The 12344-nt window shown below is 34.3% G+C and overlaps 1 protein-coding gene across 1 annotated transcript; it reads right to left on the bottom strand.

Annotated features, from left to right (window-relative positions):
* Positions 1–377: 377 nt before the first annotated feature.
* Positions 378–4212, bottom strand: LOC120253816. Its single transcript, XM_039262036.1, has 6 exons — positions 4133–4212; positions 2345–2455; positions 2185–2280; positions 1979–2077; positions 1009–1072; positions 378–940 (listed from the first exon to the last, which is right to left on the bottom strand). Exons 2-6 carry the CDS (start codon positions 2369–2371, stop codon positions 828–830), a joined length of 399 nt encoding a protein of 132 aa, XP_039117970.1. The 5' UTR covers positions 2372–2455; positions 4133–4212; the 3' UTR covers positions 378–827.
* Between the last annotated feature and the right edge of the window lie 8132 nt (positions 4213–12344).

The following is a 12344-nucleotide window of genomic DNA, read 5'->3' as shown; positions in this document are numbered from 1 at the left end:
TGTGGGGATCATGCACATAGGATGGAACAATTGGATTGCTATTCAACAGCTCCCAAAATGGATTGCTATTCAACAGCTCCCAAAATGTCCTCACAAGACACATGCTCATATATATATATATATATATATATATAAAAGCAAGACCACCATACTGTAACTTTTATTATCAACTGACCGGTCTGATATAGAGACACCAGCCTACTAAATAAACCAGTCAGTTCATGTGTTCAGACCGTCTCACATCCGATCTAAAACCCATAATTTGGCTTGGCATCAAAGTGTATAGATCAAATTAAAAAGTTTCACCTGGCACAAAATGTAATAGTAAAATAATTTCTCCAGTAAATTACTGTCAATTGTTGCCATTAAAATATCAATGAAACAAACCATGCATCTCTCAAATTTTCAAACCCTATAAAGATCACTTCATTTAATACATTCCACTGCCTGAATTTCTATACAAAAGCTTGCCATTGTCTTCGGTCATTTAACTAAAAAAACAGGAAGGAAAAAACGATGAATTATATATATATGACAACATAAACTCCACCCAAAATTTCCTAAAGATGAAAAAGATGGACTCAGATGATCTGCAAACCACCAAAGTACAAAATGTAGCCAGTCTTGCTTCCCGGAATACTTGTTCCTTCGGCTTCTTGGTAGGTCTACAAATTCTCTTAGCAGTTAGTATTTGCTCACGAAATGATCAAAATAGTTTTGTAAAGAAACTGAGATTAATGTTATGAAATTGTATCATAAGTTAAGATTCAAAAGCGAGAAGGCCCCATGTCTCATCTCCAAATTGGGATAAGAATTTTCAAGCAGTCTTAATCTTCTTCTTCCTCACTGATCCAACCATAGCATGGCTCCCTTCTTCTTTTCTTCGAATCTTGCATCTCCACTACAGGTAAAGGATCCTGAGCATGGCAGTGTTCCCTTTCTGGACAAATCCTGATGGTCAAAGATTATATATAAAGTATTGAGGGAGTGTTTAGAACGAGTCATTACCAGAGCTATGTGCAAGCTGTTCCACATGAGGATTCGAGCTTGACTCGCCCACTTCTTTTCCACCCTGTTTATGATTAATTTTAGCATCAATTGCATTAAAAAAATTAAGAAAAAATACATGCTATTAGATGATGGCAATGAAAAGATGCAACGTGTGATGAAACTTTTTACTCAAATGTGAACAGAAAAGATGCATACTATGGTGAGTTCTGCATCTCTAAATTCTTACTTGCCAAACTAGTTCCATATGGTTACTACATTTGTTGCAGAATGATATCAGAAATAGGATTTTTACAAATCTGTGATACTCTTCTTCTGTTATAACATAGGGATACACAACACACATCACAATAAGATACATATGAACGATTCATCCTGATAAGTTGATATTCACAAACACATGGCGCAAATGGAATGGCTGTGGTGCAATGTACAGGTCTAGGTAAGGATTTTCCAACACAAAGAAAAGTGCCGCTTAAAATAGATATATGGAACAAAGATTACTGTTTAAGAACAGGATTATTCAGTGTGGATTCAATATAGGCCTTTTTAAAATAAAGACCTAGAAAGCTAAACTTTTTTTTATTAAGCTACACATAAGATGCTTCCAAAACATGGTAAATTATTTTGCCTGCTTATCTTGGCTAAAATTGTTAACTTATATGTTAAAAGAATGAACTGGCCAAAAACAATGCTGTAGAAACAGAGCAACAAACATTTGTAGCTATGTTAATGTTAAGTTAGATAAATACAGAGACTAAGGAAATCAGAGAGATAAATTTCACCATAGAAGACGCATGTTCAAGGAACTGAATTACAATGCACAGTGCAAATGTAGGAAGTCAGAAGTTGACAATAGTCCACAATGAAGCAAGATATTGAGAAGAGCAATGACTGCAATAAATTTCTAATGCCCAAGCAGCAATGACAGAGAGATTGACCAACTGGAAAAAACAACAAATTAAGTTACCTTCTGTTGCTCACAACTCTGTTTGTCCAAGATTGAGTCGACCACAACCTGGTAACCGTTATCCTCAATAAAAACCCATCCATCCTCTCCACCGTATTCCTGCAGAAGAAGAATAAGAAAAAGAAAAAAAAATCCTTCTCAATTAAGAAAGAAATGAATGGCCACAGCACAAATCAAAACGTAATTATGGGAATTGAGAGCAAAACCTCAATAAGCTCCTTGATGGTGCTGACAATGTGATCCTTTTTGAAGCCATATTGGGTCAAGACCTTCAAGGCTGCACCCATCTTATTTGATACCACCTGGATGCAAATTCATTGAAAACAATGTAGCAATAGAAGCAACTGCAGCCTTGAGAGGGAGTACCTTTTTAGATTTTGCTCTAGGAGCCATCAACAATAATAATGACCAAGCAGTTGCAAGGATAATTAAGGCAAGAAAAGAAGCAGTCTCCCTGCAACAAGCCCTGCTTTGGTTCTGAAAACCACAAATAAGGAATGTTTTAAGTTCTATTCCACGTGTCCATCTCGGATAAAAAGAATCACAAGTAAAAGAAAGACATTTGGTTTGTTCTAACCCCCAAAGTAATTCACTCCATCTTACTAATAGGGCATCATGGCCCGAATAAGACAACAAAGCATAACTAAAGCTATCAAGAACAAGCCCATGTTGCAAGCAGACGCAGGAGAATAAACCCTATCAGGAGAATAAACCCTACCATGGCACGCTCCAACCAAAACACATCACATCTTCATAAATGAAGAATCTAACCTACAAACCCTTTAAGAAGCACATTTCTTTCAAAATTCTTAGCCATCCACAGGACCCTTTTTGCTTTAAATAAAAAAACACGCATAGGAAGAACAAGAGAGAACCAAAATTAGGTTTAAAACAAGTGTTAGTTCAATAAATAGTTGATGGCACTCCAAAACTGGAACCCATAGAATTTCCATAAACTGAACAACCTAAAGACACATGAGAAACACTTAAAAGAACCATATTTTCTCCCATGATTCCACAAAAGTCACAGGATCCTTTTGGGTCAAAGACGGAAAAACAAGGTGTGAGTGAAACCAAGAATTGATTTAATATGGGCATTAATTCCAAAAACAACCTATGACACACTCAAACCAGAACCCCATCATACCTTCATAATCCCAAAAATATAAAAACCCCAAGAGAAACACTAAAAAAAATGACATTTTTCTCATACTCCTAGAAAATTCACAGGATAAAAAAACAGAAGAAAAAGATCAAACCAAGAAATGATTTAAATGAGAATCAATTTGAAAAACAATCCAAAACACGCCCCAACCAAAACCACTCATATCTTCATAAACCCAACAATCTAAAAACCTCAAGAGAAACAATTAAAAACCCACATTTTCTCTCATAATTCTACAAAACGAGCAGTGTTCTATAAAACGTGAGAAGAACAAGATGAAACCCACAATCAATTCAAAGCAAGCATTAATGGAAAAATAATCCATGACATACTCCGACTAAAACCCATTCCTAAACCTAACAATCCAAAAACACCAAGAGAAACAATTAAAAAAAAAAAAACACATTTCCTTTCATAATTCTACAAAACACACAAGATTGGATCAAAGACGAGAAGAACAAGATGAACCCAAAAATCAATTCAAAACAAGCATTAATGAGAAAAACAATCCATGGCATACTCCAACTAAAACCCATCAAATCTTCTTGAACCCAAGAATCCAAAAACCCCCAAGAGAAACAATTAAAAAAACCACATTTCCCCTTTTAATTCTTACAAAACCCACAGAATTGGATCAAGAAAGAGAAGAACACGATGAACTCAAAAATCAATTCAAAATAAGCACTAATGAGAAAAACAATCCATGGCATACTCCAACTAAAACCCATTAAATCTACTTAAACCCAAGAATCCAAAAACGCCCAAGAAAAACAATTAAAAAAACCACATTTCCCCTTCCAATTCATACAGAACCCACAGAATTGGATCAAGAAAGAGAAGAACAAGATGAAACCAAGAATCAATTCAAAAAAGCATTACTTGAAACAACAACAGGTTAAAGAAAAACGGGAAAATGCATCAAAAATCGAAACAGGATGAAGAAAACAAGTAGAAATTTTGCGAAGAAACGAGGGAATTGGGAGCTATACCCAAGTTGGACACTGAGGAACGCTGCACTATTGAGACGAACTCTTCGCTTGATATGATCTTTGTGAAGGTCTCGTCGAACTGCGACCTAAATAACGATATTATTATGAGTGTGTTTTTTTTTATCTTAATTTTTTTAAAAAAAAATTACTTTTGTTTACTTTTATTTTTCTTTTTTAAAAAATCCTTAAATTAATTTTTTAAAAGAATATTTAGAATTTGAAAGGGGAGGGGCAACTTTTATTCACAAAAATATTCATATATATATATGGTATAATTGCTATACAGGTCCCTATAACCCTAAACCCTAAACCCTGTAATTGTGTACATTTAAGTCCTCATATTTGATCGAGTTGGGATTTTTTAGTCCGAGGTGTAGATGGCATTATTTTTGTCGTTTCTTTTGAGCTGGCACAGCTTTAAATATTCGCTGTTAGATACAATTAAGTCCTCATATTTGATCAAGTTGGGACTTTTTAGTCCCCCTATTTCATAATAAAAAAATCACATTCACCGTTAAGTACAATTAAGTCCTCATATTTGATATATTTAGGACTTTTTAGTCCCCCAATTTCGTAATAAAAAAAATCACGTTGGCGCAAAAAAAATGGCAAAGTTAACGCCATCTATGCCACGGACTAGAAAGTCCCAACTCGATTAAATATGAGGATTTAAATGTATCTAAAAGTATTACAATAACTAAAAGGGCAGAAAGTACACAATTACATGAACTTGTTCCTGTACGGCAATTAAACATATATATATATATATATATATATAGGGGCATGTCATTGATGGCATCCGTAGATTTCCAATCTATAGACTTCCCCTAAAGGATAATTAAATTACCATTCAATGGCCCATCATCGTCTCTTTTCCCTCATTTGCCCTTGATGCATTCCATGTTCTCTTTTTAGATCCCAACCCCACATCCGTAGATTTCCAATCTATAGACTTCCCCTAAAAGACAATTAAATTACAAATCAATGGCCCAGCATCATCTCTTTTCCCTCATTTGCCCTTGATGCATTCCATGTTCTCTTTTTAGATCCCAACCCCACTCGTCACTATCATCTTCCCCCTTTCTTATTTTCTATCATCTATGAACATCCTTCCTAGATGATGTTTTCCATTCCCATATATATATATATATATAATACTTTTAAAAAGGAATATGACCTTATAATTTTTTTCCATACATATTTTGATGTATATTATAACGAATGAAATACGTTTTAAGAAATAATTTTAGTTTAATAGATTTCATATATGGATATATTAACAATTTTAAAAAATAATTGTGAAGAAACGTAACTTTGTTATTCGACATATGATAATTATAAATAAATAAATGTCTCCATTAAAAAAATTATTTTTTTAGAAAAGAAAATTTAGAGTATTTTGTGAGTAAAAATAAACTATAATTATTGATAAAAAAAATTACTCGTTGTTTAGAGGGAAAATAAATTGAAAAAAGCTTTTAACTTGAATTAAAAGACTATATGGATCCCAAAATACTCTAAAATTGTTGTTTAGTGCATAAGCAACAATAATGTTTGTTTACTTAATTTACAAATGCTTGAAGTTTAAAATATTGTTGAATTTTAGGACATTCCTTGACATGTGTACTTTCACATGCAATAAATATATTTTGTGTGACACCCTTGTAGCCTCAAACTTTACTAATTATGTTTGTGCTAACTCTTGTAATTGTATGGGTCCAATCAAAGATTCCAATACAATACTATATGTTAGAAAAATAGAAAATCCATAGGGGAAACCAAGAGAGCAAGAAGACAACTCAAATACACAAAATTTACGAGGTTCAACAATGTGCCTATGTCCTTGGGAGTGGAGCGGCTGTATTCCTCTTATTTACTCGTCTTATCAGACAAAAGATCAGGTTACATAAATTTATAGGCAAAAAACCTAAGCTTATCCGGATACGAACCCTATCCGAATCCTAATCCTATCTAGATCTTATACAATTTACAAGATTACCAAATCATAATTCTAATTAGATACAAATTACCCTTGTAACGTACCGCAAAGGCGTTGCCCCCGCACCCCAACCTATTAAACCAATGCTCCCCCAATAGGACAGATGTTTTCACTCCGCTCCATCAGTTCCCGCATTTACTCATTTATTTCTATATATGAGTCATACATAACAATCTCCACCTTAGCGAATATACCCCATAAAGATATAAATCAGGGAGCTCCTTATCATCCAAATAGGTTGACTGTTATATCTTTTTAATATTGCAACTCCACCTACAATTGTATATCCCATTAGCTTGTAGATATTTTATGCATTCCTTTCCCCTTTCATCACTATCAAACCATCTTTACTCATCGTAATGTAATCCTTTTCAGTTTTATAGCCAAAACTTTTTTGCATACAAAGTACCTAGAGAAAACCAAAATTTTCTTTAATTCTATACCATGTCTAACATCACACAAAAGTCCAAAAAAACACCATTATGCATCCGAATCTTGATCTTCCCCTTTCTAGTAATAGCACACGCTTTATCATTGCCTACGTAGACAAAACCAAAATCCCTGGATTTGAAATGAATCAAACCAGTCCTTGTTCGAAATCATGTGAAACAAACATACTATATCCAAAATCAATGAATCTGAGATTTGACATGATGAAACTGAAAGATGATCCCATCGCTACACTCTTAATTACCATTTTGGACCACATTAGCAAATTTTGATGAATCATCGTTCCTTTCATCAATCTATAGCTTCCTGTTTGACTAGTCCTTTCTAATATGCCATATATGCCGATACTTATAATAGTGTACAGATTTTCTAATTCTGGAATTCCTATTGCTAAAACCATTATCCCAGTTTCCTGGTTCCCTTTCACATACAACTCTTCAGTCTAAGAACCTTTAGCATTATTCCACTTCTGTTGATTGTGGGGCAACAACGGTATAGTAATCTCATCTACTTTGATTGTATGTTCCCCCCATGTGAGTGTAGTCACTAGATGCTCATACGAAGGTGGTAAAGAATACGGCAAAATCATAGCTTTGTCTTCATCTTCAATCTCGACCTCACTGCAAATCACTAACTGTATGATTGAAGAAATTGATATGTTGTGCCAGATCTACATCCTCGGACATCGTCAGGCCGTACGGCTTCTGCTTCAGATACAACTTATTTGTCAGAGACTTTAACATATATCTACTCTCCAATTTTCTTGAGACCTCCACCGAAGATGAAATATCCATGATGTGATACATAATGTCAATCTGCCAAACACAGTCGAATAAGTGTCGTTGCTCTTGTTTGTAAATCCACCCAAACCTGGTCTTTCAAACCTTGAGGCTTTATCGCTTATAATGCTTTCAACATCCCATGTTGCACTAGCCACTAGAAAATCCTCTCTGTTGCCACAATCTGAAATTCCCAATTATATCAAACCTTTCCACATCAAATTTTATAACAGAGTTCATCTTGATAGCAAAACCTCACTCAGATACCACTTGTTAGAATAATAGAGAATCTGCAGAGAAAATTAAGAGAGCAAGAATACAACGCAAACACAAGATTTGTTCAGTAATGTGCTTACACCCTCGGGAGTGGAGCGGTTGTGTTCCTCTTTTCACTGGTCTTATTAGATAAAAGATCAAGGTTACATGAATTTATAATTAAAAAATCTAAGCTTATTCTGATACAAAACCGATCCATATCCTAACCCTATATGGATCCTAAATTTATGCAGATCCTAGACCTATCCATTACAAATCCTATTCATATATAATTTACAAGATTACTAAATCATAATTCTAACCAGATACAAATTACCCTTGTATCGTACCATGGGGCATTGCCCCCCACACCACCAACCATCAAACTGATGCTCCCCCAATAGGACAGATGTTGTCGCTCCACTTCACTTCGTTCCCGCATCTGCTCGTTTGCTTCTGTATATGAGCTATACACAATACTATATATTTAGAAATTGATTAGATGTATTTTATCATAGATATGTAATAAATTATAATATATTTTTATTAGATTTAGGTTTTATTTTTTAGTTGATCATGCATTTTTTCCCCCATATTTCTAGTTCAATTTCACTCTTTTAGTTCAAGTTACTGCTCTTCATCGTTTACATGTAGATAAGTGGAGTTCGGCTCTTATTTGAAACATGGGTGACCTGTGGTACCTACCACACCCATGGATCGTGATGCAGAAATTTAAAGACTAAAACCCTAGAAGAAGCACAACGTGCTCGTGTCAGCTAATATAGGCGTGGATCTTTGCCACCATCACAACCCTAATTTAACCCTCCTTTATATAAAGCCAAGAAAAAGAATTTTAAAGTATTTTTTGGCTATGAGAACGAAGGGACAATTTTTCTAAGGGGTTGGAGATCATCTAAAGCTATCAAAGAGGAGAGAGAAAACAAAGATCAAAGGAGAGATTCATCAATCTACAAGAACAATACACGTGGAGGAACAAGAGTTTATTCTTTCTTATTCTTTGATTTATTTCATGTTTAGATCTATGATAGATATGAATATGTTAGCTTATAAATCGAACATGAGCAAGTAGATCTTTTGTTCTAGGATTGGGATTAGCCCAATGTTTAGATAATTGATAATGTATTGATGTTTATTTTCTTATTAATGTTTATTTACTTTTGATTCACTTTTATGGAACTTAATGCCTGTGAATGAGTTGGGCCTCTCATATTTGCATGATTTTAGATACCAAAGGAAGGACCGAAAGGTGAACTAAGGTGTTGGAAACCCTAAAATTGAACATGAAATCCTAGATTATGATTTCTTGAGGATAACTGGATGTCATTGAACTTAAAGGATCTAATTAGATTCAATTACCACAAAAGTAGGAGTTGTTGTAAGTTAGATACCTCACTATATTCTGAAAAGAAATAGTAAGTATCCTACGATATTCCACCTTCAAAGCAATTAAACTAAATTAATAAAAAAAATGTCAATACGAAATGTTTTATCTATCATTGTGGTGAACCTTAATCCTAGAAGCCCTTGAAACCTGAATTATTCATCTAAGCCATTAGTAGCCTTAACTTTGACAATTTTAGTTTTCATTAGTTATTATTTCCACAATTCACATGCCTATTAATTCATTTGAATAACCCCAATTGCAAGAAATTGGTAATTAGCAACAAAGTCCTCGTGGGAACGATATTTAATTTACTACTTGAATGATCTGTACACTTGCGGTACACATCAATCATGTATAAGAATGTCATGAAGATAATGGAATTAAAAAAAAAACCTTATATAAAGGATTGTTTTGCGTTGAATTCTATTCATGATGGAATGCTGAGCCTGGATGTTAAACAAGTAAATCTCTAAGGCTACTAATAGCTTAATCCATAACATTAAAATACTAGCTCACCATCACACTTGACCTAACAAAAAATCATTTTCATTGGTTAGTTTTTTGCATGGTGCCTAACTATATGTAAGTATAAAGCCACTAGTTCCTCTACTGGCATATGAGTGGTATCCCTCATGTGACCAAGTTCTCTTAGTATAGTCTAGAGCCCGAGGAATGCGTTTTTAGCCATTTGTATCTTTTCAACGCAATTTCAACTTTTGTATCTTATATTTGAATAATGTGCACAATCTTACATAGAGTCCTAACTATAAAAGGTTTTTAAGGTAGTTCATATTGTCATTATCAACTAAACACCATGAGTAAAATAACTGCTATAGTAGCTTACATTAGTGTTGACATAGATAGATCATCTAAGCCACTGTTAGCTATTCTAGATCTATTTTTGAGTGAGAGAAAAGACTTTTGAACATGTTATATTAAGGCATAATACAAAGCAATTGTACCATATGTTACAAACAACAATATATTATTTAGTACCTATAACAACTAAATCAATGAATGATTGCCCAATTATTAAAAAAAAGTGATATTATTTAGAAGAAGATCCAGTGCATGACATTATTTAGAGTGAAATATGGAATGTTGTTTATTCCTATATTGATTTTAATATAGCATATTTGGATTACTTCATCATAGTTAATTGAATGAACTCAAACCAAAAATTATTTTCTTGGCACCTTAGAAGTTCACATAGTAATCTAGTTCCCGTAGTCTCTCTAGTCATTATATTTATTATGTTATTTCAAAACATAGACATATATATCAAGGTCTTTTCACTACTTAAGCATGCATATACATATATATATATATATATATATCAAGGTCTTTTCACTACTTAAGCATGCATATACATATATATAAGGTCTCTTCGCTTGATATGTTGCGATCTTCTGCATGATCTTTGCTGCTTTACTTGGTGGAAAGTATCCCCCAAGATTTTTTTTTACCAAGTCATTCCATGTCTTAAACAACCCTGGTGTTAAAGAAGTGAGCCATCGATATGCTGAACCTCTCAAATTGAATGGGAAAAATCACAATCTGACCGCATCATCTGTAATTGTGTTCACCTTCAATGTCAGAAAGATCTATAGGAACTTTGAGAGATGGGCATTTGGGTCTTCATCTGCTAGGCCATCAAACTGAAAATAGTTCTGAATCATCCTAACAGTACTAGCTTTGACTTTAAAGTTGTTTGTCGCTACTGCTGGGGCTTAGAACTGAACTCCTCTCTTGTAAACTGTGGCCTCTCATACTCAGGAAGTGTTATTCTTGGTTCAGCAATTACGACAAACTCTCTATCTTCACTATCACTTTCTACTTCCACAACTAACTTCTCTCGGACCTTTTTCAACAATGTCCTCTCGATCTCACTATCTCCTTCTATTAGGCCAATAGAGTTAGATCTGGCCATGAACAGTTACCTACAAAATAGGGTATTGAGAACGAATAACAAAGTAATAAAAGAATAAAATAAAATAATACAACAAAAGAATAATTGGCTAAAACACTAAACTATGAGTTTTCGTAGAATCTCTCGACTAGGCGTCCCCAGCAATGGTGCCAAAAACTTGACAGACGTGTTGCGTTAAGGGTTAAATCTGTATATACCGCAAGTGTACGGGTCATCAAGTAATTGTAATATCCTAAACCTTTGGATACCTATAAGAAATTTTATTCATGGTATTACTACAGTTGTAGTAAGATTTTTCTGCAGAGCAGTTTTGTTGAGAAACCCAAGTGGGAAGCTAAAGGACCTAAGTGTCAAAGTTTATTGAAGAGTTGGGTTCACCAGTAATCAAAAAAAGGTTTGATCTTAAGTGCTTCCGGAAACCAAGGACTAGAAGGTAAGGTTGCAGGGACCTTTTGAAAATACTGTGTTATATTCCAGGGACCGTTGGACAGTTTGTAAGGACCTTTTGAAAATATTATTTCATGATTCAGGGACCATTGGTGACTTTTCAGGAACCTTTTTGTAAGGGATTTTATTTTTAGGGACTGACAATGAATTTTGGCAGACATTTAAATTAAGAGTTAAGGTGTGGAAATTGTTGGCTTTTGTGTGGCTTTTCTTCTTCTTCTTTACAGTATCCCGAGAGAAAGAAAAAAGAAAGAAAGAAGAAGAGATGAGATGAGAGAAGAAATTATACATAGAGGCTTAGAGATGGTCGGAGGGAGTTCGCCGGAGTGCTTAGTAAGAGTTCTTTTGGTTTGAATGATGAATGATGTATGGTTAAAGAACTTGGGCAAGCATGCTAGAATTTTATCTCGTTTTCATGAGTTTTGGCTTGGTTTTGAGTGGCAAAAGCATGGTTTAGTGTTGTAGATGATAAGTGATTCAAGTTGCTTTGGAAAACCATTGTATTTGTGATGGATTTTGCTGGGAATGAAGAATAAATTCTCGGTTTCACTGTAGTGTTACTGTAACACTGAGATTAGGGTTTGTTGGGTGATTAAGTTGATGATGATGATGGCTAAGTTGATGATAATAATGATTAAGATGGTGTTGATGATGATGGCTGAAATAGAGTTGGTTGAGATGTTGGTTGGATCAAACCAAGTGGGAGTAAGTTGATTGAGTTTAATTGATTTGGGCTTGGTCCAGATTTGGGCTAATAACTATGGGCTGAACTAAATTAAGGAGAATTGGGTTCAGTTGAACCAAGCTGGTTTAAGAGGTTTTGTATAACAAATGGAATTGGTTCAATGCTGGTTGGTAAAATTAAACTTGGTTCAGTAGAATTAAGGTTGGTCCAGCTTGGTTTAGGAGGGTTTAGCCCAAATTGAGTTGGTTTAAGTGTAATTGGA

Source organism: Dioscorea cayenensis, unplaced genomic scaffold (genome assembly GCF_009730915.1).
Source record: "Dioscorea cayenensis subsp. rotundata cultivar TDr96_F1 unplaced genomic scaffold, TDr96_F1_v2_PseudoChromosome.rev07_lg8_w22 25.fasta BLBR01000218.1, whole genome shotgun sequence".
Classification (NCBI taxonomy): Eukaryota; Viridiplantae; Streptophyta; class Magnoliopsida; order Dioscoreales; family Dioscoreaceae; genus Dioscorea; species Dioscorea cayenensis.
This window is presented reverse-complemented; position numbering and strand designations above follow the sequence as displayed.